At 37.3% G+C, this 19,182-nt stretch overlaps 2 protein-coding genes across 6 annotated transcripts in view; one reads left to right on the forward strand and one right to left on the reverse strand.

Moving 5' to 3' along the window:
* LOC127660006 (janus kinase and microtubule-interacting protein 1-like) overlaps window positions 1-13,870 on the forward strand; it is a 25,892-nt gene extending 12,022 nt beyond the window's left edge. Inside the window, exons 10-20 of one of the 5 annotated variants that reach the window (XM_052150043.1) lie at window positions 131-214; window positions 2,374-2,436; window positions 2,537-2,635; window positions 3,698-3,793; window positions 4,301-4,354; window positions 4,452-4,517; window positions 4,703-4,771; window positions 4,909-4,986; window positions 6,455-6,658; window positions 7,067-7,132; window positions 13,749-13,870. In XM_052150043.1, coding sequence (XP_052006003.1) covers window positions 131-214; window positions 2,374-2,436; window positions 2,537-2,635; window positions 3,698-3,793; window positions 4,301-4,354; window positions 4,452-4,517; window positions 4,703-4,771; window positions 4,909-4,986; window positions 6,455-6,658; window positions 7,067-7,132; window positions 13,749-13,781 — 912 coding nt within the window. In that variant the 3' untranslated portion in view covers window positions 13,782-13,870. Of the gene's footprint in view, window positions 1-130; window positions 215-2,373; window positions 2,437-2,536; window positions 2,636-3,697; window positions 3,794-4,300; window positions 4,355-4,451; window positions 4,518-4,702; window positions 4,772-4,908; window positions 4,987-5,089; window positions 5,151-6,454; window positions 6,659-7,066; window positions 7,783-13,748 lie in introns of those variants that run through there. The other 4 variants (XM_052150040.1, XM_052150042.1, XR_007972592.1 and 1 more) reach the window with 4 other exon arrangements.
* Window positions 13,814-18,600, reverse strand: rtn4rl2b (reticulon 4 receptor-like 2b). The gene is made up of 3 exons (XM_052150044.1): window positions 18,438-18,600; window positions 17,018-17,244; window positions 13,814-14,887 (listed from the first exon to the last, which is right to left on the reverse strand). Exons 1-3 carry the CDS (start codon window positions 18,493-18,495, stop codon window positions 13,814-13,816), a joined length of 1,359 nt encoding a protein of 452 aa, XP_052006004.1. The 5' UTR covers window positions 18,496-18,600.
* Between the last annotated feature and the right edge of the window lie 582 nt (window positions 18,601-19,182).

Raw genomic sequence — 19,182 nt, forward strand, 5'->3', positions numbered from 1 at the left:
TCACTTATTTCTAAATGTAAATTTGAAATTGATTTGAAATTGAAAATATGGCAAAAACACTGTGTGTTTAGACTATAAGGACTTATGCCCTTGGCTGGCTCTTTGATTGGCTGTATGCTCTGTCCGTCAGACACGGGAGCAGCTGCAGACGGAGCTGACTGGCTGTCAGGCACGGATTGCCGACCTGGAGCGGAGCTTGGCAGAGAAGGGGCAGGTAAATGAGAAAGAGAGCGGGGAGGATACGCCCCTGACTCCACTCGCATTGGCTTTGCTTCTTGTCTTTCTGACAGCCATGCTTGTGTGCTGGCGATACACAAAGTATATGCCGACCAATTCATGTGACCATCTGGCCAATCCATGCATGCACATTCTCCTGCAAGATAAACAAACTTTCAATTATAGTCAGTGTTAAAGCTGAATTATGTCATTTCTAAAATAAACAATGTAAAACAGTTTTTCATATATATACCCCTTTTCTGCTGTTTTTCAAACAGTCAGATAGTCCCGCCCCCAACTCACACCATCTGTTGAGTAATGTTGTCTGGGCGGGTATAAGCGGGTCACTCAAAACAAACACAGGAATTTCTTTAGCGTCACAGAGACAGTAACAGAGACAGTGTTTACAGTTTTTGAGAAAATGAATATATGAATGGCTTACTTATAATTGTCTCTGCATATTAAGCTATATATAAGGGAAACAGGCTGTACAACATTATCAACATTTGTTCTGGTTCAGCGCAATTATAGATAATGGATAATAGAGTGCAACAGTCTGGTTACAAAGTGAAAATGCCATTCATTTACTCCATTGGCAGATTGATTTTTAGTGATAATTTATAAACATTTAAAAACAGACTTATCGTGAGCTCCGAGGTTGTTAATCGATGGTATATGCTTTAGTTGAAGCCATCAGTCTGCATTATTTCAACTTCATTTTGAATTTTTTTTGTCAAATAGCAGAATTCCTTGTGAAGAACTACACTACCCATGATCCAGCAAAGAAAGAAGATCCGCCATACGAGCCTAGCACCGACCATGCCATGTCTTCTACACCCTCAAACTACTCGTATATTTGCATATATGTGAAAAGTTTGCAAATAACTTAAAATGTGTTGTTTCTTTACATATAAACAACAACTTTAAATCAGTAGTTTTATATTTTTCTATCATTTTTAATTCACTTAAATTATTAGCAATGCTTCGTGAGATTGTAGTTCAATCCCTCATAAAAGACATTATGTACAAATACTCAAAATACAAAATAATCTCAAATAATTTTTTGCTTTAAGTAAAATGCTGTAATGATGTGATACACTCCAGAGCTGGTTGGTTTGGTTCATGGCTTAAAACTCTTTTATTAAGGGTTTTATGATATCCCAATTGGAGAAAATTAGTGGGGAAAATCCTTTCGGAACCCACGAGGCTGTGAAAGTGGACGGACACTGTTGCTCTCTATTAGACCACACCGTTAGTGTGAATTAATTGCCTTGTTACCAATGCAATTTTCTTATATGTTAACTTACATACCTTTCATTTGAATCAATAAAACACTTAATTACAGTGTAAAGGTTCAATTTTTGTGCCATTGCATAACAAATATATGCACTCTTTCATTCCCATGGGCTATGATCAGAATGGAATAATAGCTTACTGAATACAATGCAGCATGTACTGTCTACTATACTATATGTAAAACAGAATGCATTATGCAACAAAAAACATTTCAAATGGTAGTATGCTGTTAAATTGTTGTTCAGTTTACCAGTTGGTTTATAGTATCATCTCAGAGATAAATATTTAGCATGTTTAATCTGATTTTGTTGTAAAATGATATTGATATTATTTACGGTTCATTTGTTACAGTGGAAATGGAAAGTCAAGTGAACTGCATTGCCTTATGACATTCAGTTTTCCAAACCACGTGATCTGTTTTTGTATTGCATGTTTTAGCAAATGTAGTATGTTAGTATGCTATTCCAAACATAGCCATTCTGTTTGGGGCTTTTTGATTGGTCGGTTCACGATGCATGTTTCTCATTGCTCAGCTTGCTTTTGCATGTGTTTCTTGTCTGTTCTCTTGTCTCTCATTGTTGGTGTTTTCCAAGTATAATATAGAAATGGAATTGCTGCATGTGCCCTAATAAACCTCTTTAATTTCTCCATCTGCATTTCCTCATTTTATTTTGATGTGTGTGTTAATGTGCTTTGTTCATGGTCAGTTCAATGTTTCAGATGCAATTGATTATTTGGTATTTGTTCTGGAAGTACGTGTTTATATGAGTAATAAAGAGTGTGTGATTAGTATATAGTGATGAATAGGTTGATAAGTGCTTGTAGTGTAATTTATAGTGGTGTGTATGTGGGTTTATACAGGACTCAAAATGGGTGGAGGAAAAGCTGAATCTCCTGCAGGTGAACCAGGAGCTCAGAGAAAAGGTAATGCTTTTGTCCTTAGTTTCCTCTATAGCCTACACCCATACTGAAGTGCACATTTTTACCGTTCTTTTTGGTTTGTTCCTATGTGTATGTGTGGTAGATAGTATCGTTGGAGCAGAGTGAAATGCAATTACACTCGGAGGTTCGTGACTCCCTGGATCAGAATGAACTTCTTGAATTCCGCATTCTAGAACTGGAAGTAAGAGAATCAGTCTTGTTCCCACAGCAACAAACAGGGGGGTCCAAACCTGGCTCGTGTCTACATCAGCTGCATACATAAATTAATTTTACCCCTTACATTCACAAACCTTGCACTGCCTTGAGTTTTTTTTGTTAATGTTTATGTTATGTCATTTTTAATGTATGTTTGTTTTATATTGTATATTTGATTTAATAACTGTATTATATATTAATTGTTTTGATAAACGTAAGTTTCCATGGAATAAAATGTATTTGATTTCAACTCCTCACCATCTTTTAAAAAATTTTTTTTTTTACTCCACTTCCTGCATATTGTGTGTGTGTGTGTGTGTGTGTAGTGAGTGTGATGTATGCAATTTTTAAACCTTTGTTTACAGCACCATAGAGAACAAATGTACTATTTGTGCTTGCCAAATGTTGTATGCATCCATTTCATGTGTATTTATTTGTTGGATTGTGAAAATGTATCTCTCATTATAGAAACCAATTTATAACTGCAACTATCCATATATACACTGTGTGCAGTAGTACACTGTGTCCAAGCATCCTATTTTATTAGAGTAATGAAACAAAGCATTTGATTTAGAACTCATTTGAAACATCTGATTATACATATGCAATTCCTTTAAGCATTTTACTCAAACCTGTACAAGGAATAATGAAAATGTTGTCATCATTTACACACCCTCATGCCGCTAAACCTGTATGGTTTTCTTTCTTACACAAAAGATGTTTTATAGAATGTGCACACTGCTCATAAAACAATGGTAACTACAAAATGTACCATGGTTTTTACTACAGTAACGATAGTCAAACTATGGTATTTGTAGTAAAACAATAGTAACCACACAATTTACCATGATTTTACTACAGTAACTACTGTATAGAACTATGGTTACTGTAGTAAAATTAGGGTTAATTTTCATAAGGGTTGGATAAAGCTATAACAAGGGAACACAAAACTATTGCAAAAGAATGCAAAATTGTATCAGAAATAAATGATCCATACTGCGGTTATTTTCTTTGTACATTTTGCGAACTTTCTTCTTTTGACCAATAGGAGAGGGAGCGCCGTTCTCCTGCCTTTAACCTGCAAATCTCTGCCTCTGAAAACAACAGTAGCCTACAGCTACACTGCCAACAGGAAGGTGTGAAGGTAAATACGTGATCATTTGTACACTGCTGTACCTCGCTTTTTTATTAATGTATGGGTGATTACTCAAGCTTCATGTCTGGATTTGAAAGTATTTTACCTATTATAGTAATACTACAGTACTGATTTGCTATTAAAAGGATAGTTTGCCTAAAAATTTACATTCTGTCATTTTTTTTACTCTTTCATGCTTCTGTGGAATAAAAAAATGATATGTTATGCAGAATGACTGCATCTCCATGCACTTTCATTTCTATGGAAAAAATATACAATGGAAGTTAATGTTGACTGGGGCTAACATTCTGCCTAACATCTCCTTTTGTCTTCCATGGAACCAAGCAAGTCTTATAGGTTTGGAAAGACATGAGGGTGAGTAAATGATGACAGAATTTAAGTTTCTGGGTGAACTGTCCCTTTAGGTTTGATTCAAACAGGCTACTATACATATTGACACAGAGAAGCAGTTATTAGGATGTATTGTCATGGCATTTGGATGCGTGTTTGCTTTAGGATGTCATCATTCCTGACCTCATGAAAAAGCTTGACATTCTTGGGGATAACGGGGTAAGAAGTGTATGTGTTTATGCCATGATATGTGCATGCATTGTTGTAGTTTTTCACAAATGAGAGTTTAATATAATGTTTAATTTCTCACTGGCAGAACTTGCGGAATGAGGAACAGGTCACAGTAATTCAAGCAGGGACTGTGCTGTCTTTGTGTGAAAAGGTGTTGTCTTTAATCCTCCACTTTGCTTACCAAATCGTACATTTAATTATATTGGACCAATATCTAGAAAGTTAGGCTTTGCATTAGGTTTAAACATTTGGTGTGAAAATTCCTCTGAAAGTAAGAAAAATGCATCAGGTATTTAAAATATTGGGGCAAAACCATTTCTCTCTTTTTGTTGTAAGTGGTTGAAGCAGATAGACAGCACTGAAGCTGCACTGACCCAGAAGATGATCGACCTGGAGAATGAGAAGGTAAAAACATCCATTCATGCCGTCTGAGATGAATGTGTCATACTGTCTGTTCTCAAAGCTGGTATGCTGAAAGATTAAGCTTAATTACTCTTAATTAAAAATGTATCAATTGTATGTACTGATGTGATCATCAACAGGAGCTGTTCAGTAAACAGAAAGGTTTCCTGGAAGAGGAACTAGACTACAGGAAGCAAGCTCTTGATCATGCCCAACTGGTACGACCATGAGACTGTAAAAGTTCAATTATAGTTGCCACTTTCAATATATGAGGCACAAAATGAGGCTTGAAAGTCACTTTTTTTTTTCTTTTTCAACAAGCATCTTTGAAAGGAAGTGTCTGACCAGAAATATTGTTTGCGAACCACATGGCTGAACTAATGTAAATATTATATGAGCTGTTTTATTTTTAGAGATCATATATTTGCATATGTGTTTTCAACCCTGTTGCCAAAATATTTTTTGGGATTCCTTTATTTTCTAGTAATAAATGCTAAATAAACATATTAAAGGGATAGTTCCCCCCAAAATTTAAATTCTCATAATTGCTCACCCTCATGCCATCCCAGATGAACTGCTGAACACAAATGTTGATTTTTAGAAGAATATTTCAGCTCTCTTTGCCCATACAATTCAAGTGAATGGTGGCCAGAACTTTGAAGATCCAAAAAGCACATAAAGGCAGCACAAATATGAGTGGTGGTGGTATAGTAGGCTAAAGCACATAAGTGTTAATCAGAAGGTTGCTGGTTCAATCCCCACAGTCACCACCATTGTGTCCTTGAGCAAGGCACTTAACTCCAGATTGCTCCGGGGGGATTGTCCATGTAATAAATGCACTGTAAGTCACTTTGGATAAAAGTGTCTGCCAAATGCATAAATGTAAATGTAAAAAAAAAGCAATCCATACATCTCCAGTGGTTAAATCTATATTTTCTGAAGTGATGTAATAGGTGTGGGGGTGAAACAGATCGATATGTAAGTCCTTTTTTTCTGTAAATCTCCACTTTCACTTTCAAGTATGTGAAAGTGAAAGTGAAGATGTATAGTAAATAAGGATTGTATGGACCTACAGAGCTGATATACTCTTCTAAAAATATATGTTTGTGTTCTGCAGAAGAAAATAGTAATACACATCTGGGATGGCATGAGTGTGATTGGGTGAACTATCCCTTTAATGAAATCATAGGTAAATATTATCTTAAAAAAAAATGTAGAATGGGATACAAAGGTGCAGATTTAGCTCAAATTAAGATATCATTCATTTGGGGCTAACTCAAATATTTGGAACCAAAAATTATTTTTTTATACTGATAACTTTCTTTTTTTTTTTTTTTTTTTACAATAACTTGGTAGCAGATTTGAATGGTTGATCGTGACAAATGGAGTTGGCAATAAATAAAAAAATAAAGCCTTATTAATGAATTGAATATAATTGTAAAAAAAACAATGTCAAAATAATGTACATACAATAGAGAATGACGATACCAGTGAGATAGGACAGGCCGAAATCAACATTTTATCCAACATGCATTTGATAAATTGAAATTGTAATATGATAATATTAAATTATATTCTAATAGTTTCATTATCTTTCCAAAAAAAAAAAAAAAGATTTCTGCCAAACTCATTAAAAGTTATGTTTGTCTTGTTAAAACATTGTGTACTTTTTCCTGTCATCTTTAGAGGGTACAAGAGCTGGAAGCGACATTGTACACTGCCCTGCAGCAGGATTCAGACAGTTGTCTGGGGGAGAGTTTGAGTGACAGACAGCGAGCAAAACTGGCAGAGTCAATAGACGCGGTGCGCAGACAGATCCTCCGGCAGTCTCGCCATGCCGACACGCTAATCTTACAACAGCGCATGGAGCTCCTCCAATCTGCACAGCAGGTCAGGGTGTGGATGGTACTATGATATTTCTTTAAGTATAAATAAAATGGTAATCATTCAATGCCATGGTAGATATCATAGTACTATGGTACTTTGATATCTACCATGGCAATGAATGATTACCATTTAATATTTAATATTACCATTATTATTGTACAATGATGGAATCACTTGGTAATACTATGGTATTACCAAGTGATTCCATCATTGTACAATAATACCACAACAGTATAATGTACATAAAGGATGCTGTAAAAATAATAAGACTAGTTTTTAAATTATATTATTTGTATTGGTAATTTTCAATGCGCAAAAACGTTTTTTGTTTTTTTTGCTTTTAAATGTATAATGCTTTATCTAGATGGACTCATTTGTGATTAATTTAATTCTTTATAATTTGGTTCGTAGAGAATCAGAGAGCTTGAAGGCAAGATTGACATGCAAAGAAGACAAATCAAAGAGATCGAAGAGAAGGTATGTATCGATGTGTCCCTCATTTATCAGAGAGTTAGAAATTGGATAGAATTCGGGATATAAACTCCTAAATGTCAATTTTTTAGTAGTTGATGGACGGGGGGGGGGGCAAATCAATTCTGTGTAAGTGCAAATATCATTTGTGTAAATTGGACTCTAAGACTGATTCTTCTCTTCCTTTCCTCTCTCTTGTTTTAAATTTGTGTTAATTATAATTTATAGTTTTTGTTCCTTTTCTTGTTTTTCTCCCTAGCTTTTATTCTTTGGCCTTAAACACCCCCACATACCATTTGCTCTCTCTGCCTCTCTCTCTCTCTCTCTCACACACACACACACACACACACACACACACACACACACACACACACACACACAGGTGCAGTATCTTAATGGAAGATAAAGAATCTGAACTTTGGAAATATTTGGTCAGACTTACATTCCTCAGTTTGTTGTATCATATATTTATTTATTTATTTAATTTCTGACATATTTCCAAAGAGAAACGTTCATATCCCAAAAGGGCCTGTTGAAGCTGCTTGTGGTCTGACTGAAAAATAGTGTGAAGTACTATAAATTATTTACCCTAAACTTTTATTATAATGTGTATTTAAACACACCTCAACACTTGTCACCTCAAAACTAAACACAAACTGCTGTTAGTTTCAATAAATAAAGTTGTATTTTTTTCACATGTTACTTTGAAGATGTCTTTTATTTTTTTTAAAAACCAGACATTTCAGAAAGAAAAGGTTGCAAACATTTCCAACAGCATCTGTGATTGCAACAGAAAATATTTTGGACTTGTTCCTCAGTTTGTAAAATCAAACCCCAATGGAAGCCTGTGGTAAAATTGCTTACAAACCTTTTTTAACTCATATCGTGACCCTGTAAAGACAGTAAAAAAGTTAACTAGATGGTAACTAAACTTTCTTCTTTTTTCACATATATTTATATGGAAGATACAATGCAATTCCTTCAACCAAAATATGAGCTGCATTTCCGCATTTAAATCCTTGTAGTACATTTTCTCCCTAGAAGAGGGAGATCCACACTCACATTCACACACCAATGGCGACAGAGCTGCCATGCAAGGCGCTAGCCTGCCATTGGGAGCAACTTGGGGTTCAGTGTCGTGTCCAAGGACAATTCGGCATGTGGAGTCATGTGGGCCGGGAATTGAACCACCAACTCTGCGATTGGTAGCCGATCTGCTCTACCAACTGAGCCACAGACTACTGTGAAGATGTACAGTGAAAAAGGAGTAACCCCTGAAAAGACTGAAAGCGTTGAGTTTACAGCTAAAATATAACAAAGAATGCATGTAAGTGCTTTTATACAATTATAAGCTTCACATTTCTGCCTCCAAAGATTTGCCCCATTCACATACATTGCAAATGCCTCACTGTAACCTCGATTTTGTTCAAGCCAGGCCACCAATCCAATTTTGTGAAAGCAAACATATTTACCTCATCCAATAGGTGGCAATAAAGTGTAATAAACGATCATCCTTCACTCTAATGCTGCCTGTAACAGGCAAAGGATCCCTGTGAGTATCCCACAGACCTGACCAGAGTTCACTTACCATGCTAGACTAGCCATATAAATATAACTCGCTAACAGACAGTGACAGAAAAGTTATAGGTGGGAAGACCAGGTGCTGCGAGAAAAGTATGAATGGAGACTGAGGGAGAAGGCCCCATCAGGAGTGTTGAAGAAATCAGCGGGAGTGAGACTGAACACCTCAGAATGTTCTCTTACTCATTGACATACAGGAAATAAGACACACACGCAAGCGCATGTGTGTGTGTGTGTGTGTGTGTGTGTGTGTGTGTGTGTGTGTGTGTGTGTGTAGTGTATGCCAAGTTTCTTGAGCCAGAGGGATTATCTAAACCAAAGCCTCAACAAACTTGCAAGTCAAAAATAGTGTTGGACTGAAAAAGAGAGAATAGATTTAATCACTCTGAGCTTCATGCATAGCACAGATTAGCAATGGTTTGGAGAGAATGATGAATGAAGTATAAGTGACAGCCTACTGATATCACTGAAAACAAGCAAAGATAGCATGCATGTCTAAAAATACCACTACAGCTGTTGAATTAACATACATGAGCAACATCTTTCAAACAGTTATTTTCAGATACCTTTATGCAAACTTACACACAAACACATACACACTTAAACACATTCTGTCTGTCTCACTGGGTGCCTTCTGGCAGGGCATATTTATAGAGCTGAACAGAAGTTTGGTGGGGATGGCAGAGAAAATGGGTGCAGACCCCCACGCTGCTGGTGACGCAGTCGCTTAATCACCCCGAACTCATTCACGCCAGCCCCCTCCCTATATATATATATATATATATATATATATATCACACTCTGTATGATCATGGAGCATTGCTCTATGGTCCATGTGACTGTTATGATTCCTCTTCATCCATATTTATAGTTTACAGAATTTACCCTATTCCTAACAATCCACATTATTTCATATAATAAGAAAATTTGATCAGAATGTAATAACTTGCTCAGAAATCCCTTTTTTTAACCAATCCTCTTAAACTTCATAGATTTCAACAGTGCCTGCCCTCTTTGTCACACAGTTTCAGATGGATTGTTCCCATTCATATTTTCATAGGTATTTCATCAAGTAGTTTATAAAATTGTTCCAAGCCATGAATCAATCCAGCCAGCTCCGAGGTGAATCACAATATTACAAACTTTGCAAACTATTGATTGAATGACAAAGGTACAAGACTGTGTACTTAACATCTTTAATGAAGGAATGAAATGCAATCCCATGAAGCATTATTAATGACGTAATTGAACTATTAACAATAGGAAAATATAACACTATTCATTTAAGTATGGGATTATATTAAGTATAGAATCGTTGTATTTAAAGTATATAGGAAAATATCCAGATACATACAAATATTTAAGCAGTTTAAGAGTGTAGGGAGACCGACAGGGTTGCCTAATGTTAAGACCTGAAATACACACTCCATCTGGTGCACACTAATTACTGTACGCTACATTTTTTGCACACTCACTAGTCATTTGTCATACTTAATTAAAGGGTGCTGTTCCCTAATAGATTAAGGCCAGAAATGCACACACCATCGGATGCACACTTACTAGTGTACACTAATTTTTTTAAACATTTTCTTATTACTATACACAGTCAATTGTCATATTTCTTTACACTGCATGCCCAATTATTAGGCAAGTGAATATTCTGATCTTATCATTATTTCCATGCACATTTTCCTACTCCAAACCAGATAAACTTAAATGCTTATTGGATTCAATCATTTTCAGGTGGTTTGTATTTGTGTAATGAGTGAGGGTGTGGTGAATGTGACTAACACCTTATATCAAGGTGTGCATAATTATTAGGCAGCTTCATTACCTCAGGTAAAATGGGCCAAAAAAGAGATTTAACTGACACTGAAAAGTCAAATATTGTAAAATGCCTTTCAGACGGATGCAACACTCTTGAAATAGCTAAACTATTGTGGCGTGACCACCGGACAATCAAACATTTTGTTGCGAATAGTCAACTGGGGCGCAGGAAACACATGGAGAAGAAAAGGCGCAAATTAACTGCAAAAGACTTGAGAAGAATTAAACGTGAAGATACCAGGAACCCATTATCCTCAAATCTCACCATATTCCAGAACTGGAATATTCCAGTCCTGGAATATTCTTTACACCATTAGATGGGTAATTCCCAGCCAATCACATGTAAGCCGTTGCTTTATTTGTCTGCTCACAATCTATCACATTGCTTGTTCAATGTGCTAACACAGCAACCTCCACCACCCCACCATCACCAGTTGAGTCCCGTCCTGCACGGGGGTAGGCTCCTTGCCCCTGCCTCCTATCTCCAGCAGGATATGACGGTTCCGAGTACAACTTCTTCGGACCGCCATACGCCAAAGAGAGGCATTACTTTTCTGTTTTATATTCATCAAATAAATGTCATCTTAAATCTCACTCAAGTCTGCAAGTCTTCCTGATAGAAGTATCTTTAACGGGACTGTGTGCTTGCACAATGTAAGCAAGCATTCACGTTTGCATTTGCGTACTTGACCTAATTCATCTCCACTAAGCATTTCTTCTACATTGAACACTGTAGACTCTGATTTCAATTCTGTACTGTATGCCTTAAAATGATCCATATGATAACATCTTATTCAGTGAACTTATTTCTTTAATATTGCCTTGTTTGTCCCAAGCATATTAGAGGTTCAAACTTGATCAAACTTGCCCTAAAAACGAAAGGTCTGGAAATAATTGTGCAGACTGAAAATGTACTCATTCTTTCTATTTCTTTCCCTTACACACAAATACACACAACTATACTCTCTCAAGCTTGACACACGAATGATGATGCACGTCACAACCACGCCAACACACATCCATGCAAACAGAACCATCTGGAGAGAGAATGACAGCGTACGAGGAGATGATGATGAGATTTAGGAAATGAGAGATAAATGAATAGCTGAGACGTGAATGCTTGATTGCTTGTGACTGACATATAAGACAGCAGAACAATGTCAAACAGAAAGCGCAGAACAAACAGTGCTCTGTGGGAGAATGGAGTGAATGCGTATTTGAAGGAGAAACTTCCGGTCGCAAGTTATTTTTGAACACATGCCTGTAGGAAAGTAAAATTCCAAAAGAAATCTCTTTTAATATCTCAGTTGTTTCTCCCAGATTGTAATGAGATTCAATTGGGAAAAGGCCCCTCTAGAGATTCAGAGATCTCAACAATGTATCAGACTGCAAAAACTACCAAAGTCTGCAATCAAATGTCAGAGATTTGAATGTGAACTCAAACGTTTCCAGTCAAATTCTCCTGAAATACTCTGGTGTTAATTTAATAGCTTTATACTCTTACTCTATGTCCACAATTGTCTTATTTATATTTATTTCTCATTCATTTATTTTTTTATTTCTTTGATTTTATTTTAGGTTAAACATCTGAGACAAAGTTGATCCTTAAATGAAACAACTGAGAGCTTCATTAAATTTACTGAGCTATGAAAGAACCTCTGAGCATGAATATTTTCCTCTCTGTGTTTGTGTGTGTGTTTGTATGTGTGTCTCACAGTATATACTCGATTTGTTTAGGGGTTTTACGTATATAATGAGATTGAGAGTGAGAAACTCTACTTTTATACTAATGTTAGCTTGTGTTTCTTTAACTTAAGTATGACCTTCTTTCTGTTATGCATATACTGTACAGTATAATGGTAGCTTGTTGAAAAGAGTATTTGGATCGCAAAGAGAGTATTTGAAGAAGTTTAAACACTGGGGTCAAATTGAGATTTAAATGTTGAATTGCTTGTATTTTGTTTCTCCATCACAATATGGTCTTTAAATGCTACATGTGTGCACGCAGACACACACACACACTCACACCAAAAGCTCAAATGACTTAATCACAATACACCAAACGTGGATTTGTGAAAAATATTTATTGATGTTGGTTTATTTTCATGTTTTTAGACAGAAAGAATAATCCTGTTTACCATTTCATTCAGTACACAGCTGAACACTTGCTCATAGAGAAAGACTGGGATATCTTAAACACGGAAAACATAGATCTGTCACCTCAAGCAGTTCCTGGGTACTTGAACTAAACATTGACTTCCTGCCCTAACTTTACTTATTACCTAAAGTAGCTGGCACAACTCAGATTAACTAACACAGACCAAAGTACTTAACAAAGTTTTAAGTGAAGGTGATCAACATGAAACACTACAAAAAGAAAAAACATTATAGGAACGTTATTCTAAGTCCATTTTAGCAGTCTCGTAATTTACAGTGGCCCCAAAAAGTATTTGCACACTTAAACCACTCTTAAAAATGTATTAATTTCACTGCATAAGATAGCAAATATCAAACCAAGTGGCACCCACAAAGAAACATTGCTAGACTTTCTCAGAACTATCTGTACTTTTCTGAGATTTGTTTGTTTGTTTGCAATTACTGTGAACATGTTCCACTAACGTTTGGCAACTACAAAGTGGCCAAACACTTTTTGTCATTTTCAACAGTATCTCTATTGATATCAATTTAAACCTATAAACCCAAATACTTTTTGGGCCATTGCATGTGGTGTTGTGTCTAGTGTAGTGTTTTACCTCCTTTAATCCACAGAAAGTCACCAACAATCACCAAAAAGAAAACTAAATCTACTCTCTAATCTACTGTCTATAGCATGTCTTCTGTTAGAAAAATAGTTCAAAAGTAGGTGTGTGAGCATGTGTGTGTTCCTTTTTACAGTGGATGAGTTGGTCGGTCATTATTTACAAAGTCTCATTTGCTGGTATGAGAGTTTAACCTAGCTCTCTGAGTAGACACACTTTTCACCTCTCCCAAGTTTAATCTGTCTTTATTTCTCTCTTTACTTCTATCTAGTTTACCCTCTGCTTGTCCTGTTCTCTTGATTTTAGAGAAGGACATGACTTGAGTTAGCGGTCCTGGGAGTGCATGCATGCAATAGCCCCATCACTTTTGTATGACCTGCACCATGTATGTGTGCATGCGTTATGTGACAGTCTCGTCTCCCTTTTCTGCATGGCTGCTTCTATGTATCTGTCAGCATCAGGCCCATTGCAGGCGAAATGAAGAATAACATTGGAGGAGGAGGAAGAATAGAAAGAAAACTCAGCCGAAGAGCAGATGGAAAGAAAGAGTCAATGCTGTGAGTGAGAAGAAGGACAGAAGAGAAGTTGAAGATGAAAGAACAAGAGAGTCATCATCGGGCGGACACTCAAGCTCAAAACAGCGGACTGAGGCTGCATCCTCATTGCCATAATTCGCCCAGTACTCTTCGGGCTCTAACTTGGGTAACGCAGCCTCCTCTTCTGTGAGATCGTATTTGGAGGATAAGGAAGATGAGGAATGTTTGACGGAGGTGAACGGAAAGGCCTTTTGTGTCTCTGTACTCTTGTGAAAGGAGCTTTTGGATGACGATGCTGGTTTGTTCTTCGAGAACCACCAACGTGTTTTGGTGCTAAAGGTGGTGGTTGTAGTGCCAGCCATAGATCCTGGGTCAGGCAGTGGGCAGAGGGCAAAGTCCAGCTCCCGCAAGAACCTCAGATCCTGGCCTTTACGGGGGGCTGGTGACGTGCAGGTTAGGTCTGAGCTGGAAATTCGAGCTTTGCGGAACCACTCCCAGATTGACCTGGCTTCACAGCCGCAGGTCCAGGGGTTGCCATTGAGCCTGAGGAACTGCACCGATGATGTGTCCTTCAGCACCTGGCCTGGAAGCTCCTGCAGAGAGTTGTCGAACAGATACAGGATCGTCAATCGGCCCAGGTCACGGAAAGCTCGCCGATGGACTTGCCGAATGCGGTTGTCGTGCAACAGGAGACGGTCGAGATTCACCAGGCCGCGGAAGGCGTTTTCAGAAAGGGCTCGAATACGGTTGCCATAAAGGAATAGGTGGGTGAGATTGACCAGATCGGAGAAGAGGCCGTCAGGGAGGTGGGTGAGCTGGTTCTCCTGCAGGTAGAGGAACTGGAGACTGTACAGCTTGTGAAAGAGGTCTGCGGGCAGCTCAGCTAGGTGACAACGATGCATGTGAAGACTCTGTAGTCGCTCCAGCCCCCTAAATGTGCCTCCATCCAGCCTGCGCAGTGATGGGTTGTCACTCAAATCTAGCTCCTCCAGTACACGCAGATTACTAAATGCACCTGCTTCGATCCATGAAATGTTATTAGAGTATAGCCATAGGACCTGCAGATACAGAAAGTAAACAACCTTTAAAGACAGACCTACCGTGAGCAACAAGTATTTTATGCTTTTTTTATCCTTATGGAACAAATTTATGGGAAAAATACTTTGATCAATACTTTTGGTGACAGGGATCGTGACTGTGTGCAAAAATGTCCCAAGTCTTATGAATAAACTGTTGCATTGTGCTTATTGAATATATTGTTGTCCTATTAACAACAGTAGATTCTTGTTTCAGCCAAAATTTCTGTAGTTGGATATATTTTTCTTTTTCCTCTGGTGCTTTCTGCCCGTCAGTTGTTTGCATGTTCTCATGGTATTGTAGTTGCTAATGTTGTCATGTTACCAAAATTTCAGTGTCGATACCGATACCAGTGAAATTTCATGGTTCTCCATACCAATTTCGATACCACAGCAAAAATATGCTAATATGATAATGTGGTATTAAACACAAAATTATTATTTTTAATAATTATTTTAATAATTTTAGTTTAATAATTATTATTATTTTCCAGAACATGTTTTAAAGTTTAATTTAATCATCAAATTGTGGTCTAATCAATTAATTAATAAAACTTTTAATAAGTGAAAATATTACTTTTTAACATAAAAGCTCATCAGTTTACACTTGCCGTTGAGTCTGATAAATAAAATGTAGGACACAGTTTTGGAGTATTTGTATTTTAGATTATTGGTGTTTGTGGTCATTTTTAAATGTTATGTTTTAAATTGAATTACTGTGAAGCACTTTAGTCAACTAAAAGTGCTTCACAGTAATTCAACTTGTTTTAAATGCCATATAAATAAAGTTGTTTTAAATGCCATATAAATAAAGTTGAGATTTAAGCACAAATGCTGTGATTTAATTATATAAATACATTGTTTACATGTGCTGTGTGGTTCACAGTGGATTAGTGCTCTGCTTTGTCATCTTAAACAACATAAATTATTCTCAATGCCTGTGGTTGAGCCTGTGGTTCTAGTGGATGAGTGGTCGGATTATACATTCATCCACACTAAAATTGCAGCCTTCAGTGGATTAATTTAGCACACTAATAAAGCACCTGTGAGCATTTTAAAGCTATCGTGTGTCTGTCATACTGTGCACGCTGGTACCAGATAGAGTTGGTGCTTGGTACTACCGGTACTGGTATAGTTACATCTTTTCTATTTCAGTACCGACTTGGTACCAAACTACTGGTACTTTTGAAAACACTAGTCGTTGCAGCAAACTATTGATGCTTAATGCCAATTTTATGCCATGTTGCTCATAACAGTTGTCAGTTGAGAGCGCTATTTTAATGCTGTTGTTTTTGACAAGGTGCATTCAGTAACTTTTTTTCTTTGTTTCATCTTGTACTTACACTGACACCTAGCCGCTTGGATGTAGCTTAATTTAAAATAAATGCTTTTAAGTTTCAGATGCTATACTAGAAGTTTAGTATTACAGTCAGCTATGATTACTTTAATCAATGAATGAAAGTGTCAAATAACAGGATGGTTAATGAGATTAAAAGTGAGTAGTATTAGGCTGGTCATGTGATTCTAACATGGCAGACCCCAAATATACGGACCCTCTCCATGTAGAATAAAACAGCTTTTATAAGGTTACTGATATATCTGGAGTCTTCATTTTAATGTGAGTGGTCATGATTTCCTACATATATTGCATAATTACAATAAATGATTTAGGAGTTCAACTTTTTAAAGACGAAAAAATTACTGAATGTATCTTTAAACTCATTTGGTATGTTTGGAGTGTGGGCTTTTGGAAAGAGGGGGTGTGGCTAGTCCATTTGGCATTCTGCCAATGTAAATCCATAGGATTTGGGGGATTTTCGATTTCCCTGCCACTGGAAAACTGTTAGTCAGATCAGTGAGAAAAGAAATAGCACACTAAATCAGAACAATGTGAAGGTGGATGTAGACCGAAGGCTCTAGAAGAAGGTACTATTGATAATTTTGGTGTTTGTTCAGGGATTTTGGAAAAACCCTAAATCAATTCTGTAGAATAACAGTATTTTGGTTTTGTCTGGCCAACGTAATTATACACATTTTGTTTCATGGAGGTGGGCCCTTATTGAACTCACCACTTCAATTCAATGCATAATTTACAGACTAATATAAACTCACCTGTGTCTCGAAACCAAAAGAGTCAGCTCTGAGCTCAGTGATGCGGTTGTTCTGCAAGAAGACACGCTGGGAGTCGTAAGGCACGCCAACAGGGACAGCTGTGTAATTCTGAGACTGGCAGCTGACAGTCATGGGTGTATGGTAGCATACACACAGCCTGGGACATGCCTGACCCGGTGCACAGCGACATACCAACAGCCACACCACCAACCAGAGAGTCAAACCACCTGCAGAGAGAAAAGGAGGGGGTTAAAAGAATGTAATTGTTGTGCCCCTGAAGAACCTGTTCCACGAGTGGTGCTGAAAGTTCTCACTCGCATTATACAGTTTGGGAAAAAAGATGCAATGAAAGTGAATGGTGACTTGGGCTTAAGTTCTGCCTAAAATGTCATTTTGTGTTTCACCAAAGAAAGAAAGTCATGCTGGTTTGGAAAAACAGGATAACAGAAATGTCCATGTCCATGAACTATCTTTTTAAAGCCCCAGATGAAACTTAATTCTGCTCAGTTAACTAACCAACATTTGATATCCAGACATGTGTGGTGTTTTATGACAGACTCTTGTTCCAGTCAGAGCCCGCAATTGTTTGTGCATTCAGGACAGGACAGAATAGTGCCTAAGAGTGCGTGAAACAAAAAGGTCGGAAATAACTCCAGGCTCGTGAAACTGAACCCGATCCAATTACGGCAGCGCGTGAATATTTAAGAGGGCACCTCGCGGGGTTCGGTGACTCCACACAATTAACGTGACTTTAAAAACACGCACAGCGTGAATTAATCATGCCGCGTGCATTCATGTCGCCTGCGCAAGATTTTCCTATTATACCTGAGCACTGACCTGGTCACTGCATGTCCCATTCCAGGTCAAGCAGCCTACTAATCTTTCCACTGCACAGGACTAATGTGGAAAATTAAAAATGCTTACTTGTGGACGTAACTTTTAATGCATAACTCTGTGTTTTGTTTAGAAGTTCACATAGACACATTAATGTGGATGCTATAGGCAGTAGCAGGTAATTTATTATTTTAAATGTATCATGTTCAAAACGGTGTCTGTAAAATGTATTTATGTCTCTGATAAGAAATAAACATGATTAACTTTAAGATTAATTTGTGAGCAGTGTTAGGCGCAGGATGAACCGGTCTCCAAAGGTAAACTTTGAATATATAACATTGGTATATAATATCTTTATAACATATATAACGTATACAAAAAAATACAAATGTACACATTTCAATGCTTTGCAAGTTATAAAATCAACAATACAACTTTAAAAACATAATTTATTGTAATAAATGGCTATAAAACAAATATCAAACATCACCATGTAACAAAAAAAACTTTTGAGGCAATAAATGACTATAAATGTGCATAGTTTTTAAACATAAATTAATAACAAAAATAATAAGTTTGTACTCACTTTTAAAGGTAAGAGTGTTGGAGGATCGAGAGCTCCGCGCAGCCGCACGAGTTTCCATCCCAAAATCCAAACCGAGTGCGAGTTAGCCTGAGCTCTTGCTTGCTATCTGCGCTGACGGTCAACTCTGGTGCTCGTTTCGACTGCGACTGAAGATAGGCGAGTCCCGCGGGCATTTATACTCCAGCACCGGCTGCCCACGCGACTGAATCTATAATTCGTAACGCGCGCGAGGGCGAGCTGCACGGAGGTGGGGGGAGGAAACCGGACCGTGTGTGTGTGTGAGAGAGAGAGGGGGGGATGATAAAATAACATGTTTTAACGGTTTTTGTAGATAGATTGTCCTTTTCTCTTTAGCGTTATTAGTAAACAGGCTGTAATGAAAACAACCTCATCTATGGTGTCTTTGGGTGGGCACAGATTGGGTTAACGGATGAATCCAGAATTGAACTAAATACATGCTAAATACACACATTAGAAGGTTATAAATGAAAAGAGGTACACAGTACAAAGAAATGCAGAAATATTATCAGTGGTATATTTTAAGCTTAAACTTTTCCAGTACATAATTACATCTTTCAGCATTTCTTAAAAAAAAAATACCAGAGCTTGTAAAGCAGCAAAGAAATAATGTTACATTTTTTAGTTCATCTTAGGTTTTAGCCTTTGGTTGGGGGAGCCTGTGGGTAAGTTGACCCACCCTGTGTCTAGGCAACTGTACATATTTTTTGTTATGTGACCTTTTAAG

This window comes from Xyrauchen texanus, chromosome 19, assembly GCF_025860055.1.
Source record: "Xyrauchen texanus isolate HMW12.3.18 chromosome 19, RBS_HiC_50CHRs, whole genome shotgun sequence".
Classification (NCBI taxonomy): Eukaryota; Metazoa; Chordata; class Actinopteri; order Cypriniformes; family Catostomidae; genus Xyrauchen; species Xyrauchen texanus.

Coding starts and splice junctions, on each gene's coding strand:
- rtn4rl2b (XM_052150044.1), bottom strand. CDS start 18,495: ATGGAAACTCGTGCGGCTGCGCGGAGCTCTCGATCCTCCAACACTCTT. Junction 17,245..18,437: donor CAACACTCTTACCTTTAAAA/GTGAGTACAAAC, acceptor TTCTCTCTGCAG/GTGGTTTGACTCTCTGGTTG. Junction 14,888..17,017: donor CTTTTGGTTTCGAGACACAG/GTGAGTTTATAT, acceptor CTGTATCTGCAG/GTCCTATGGCTATACTCTAA.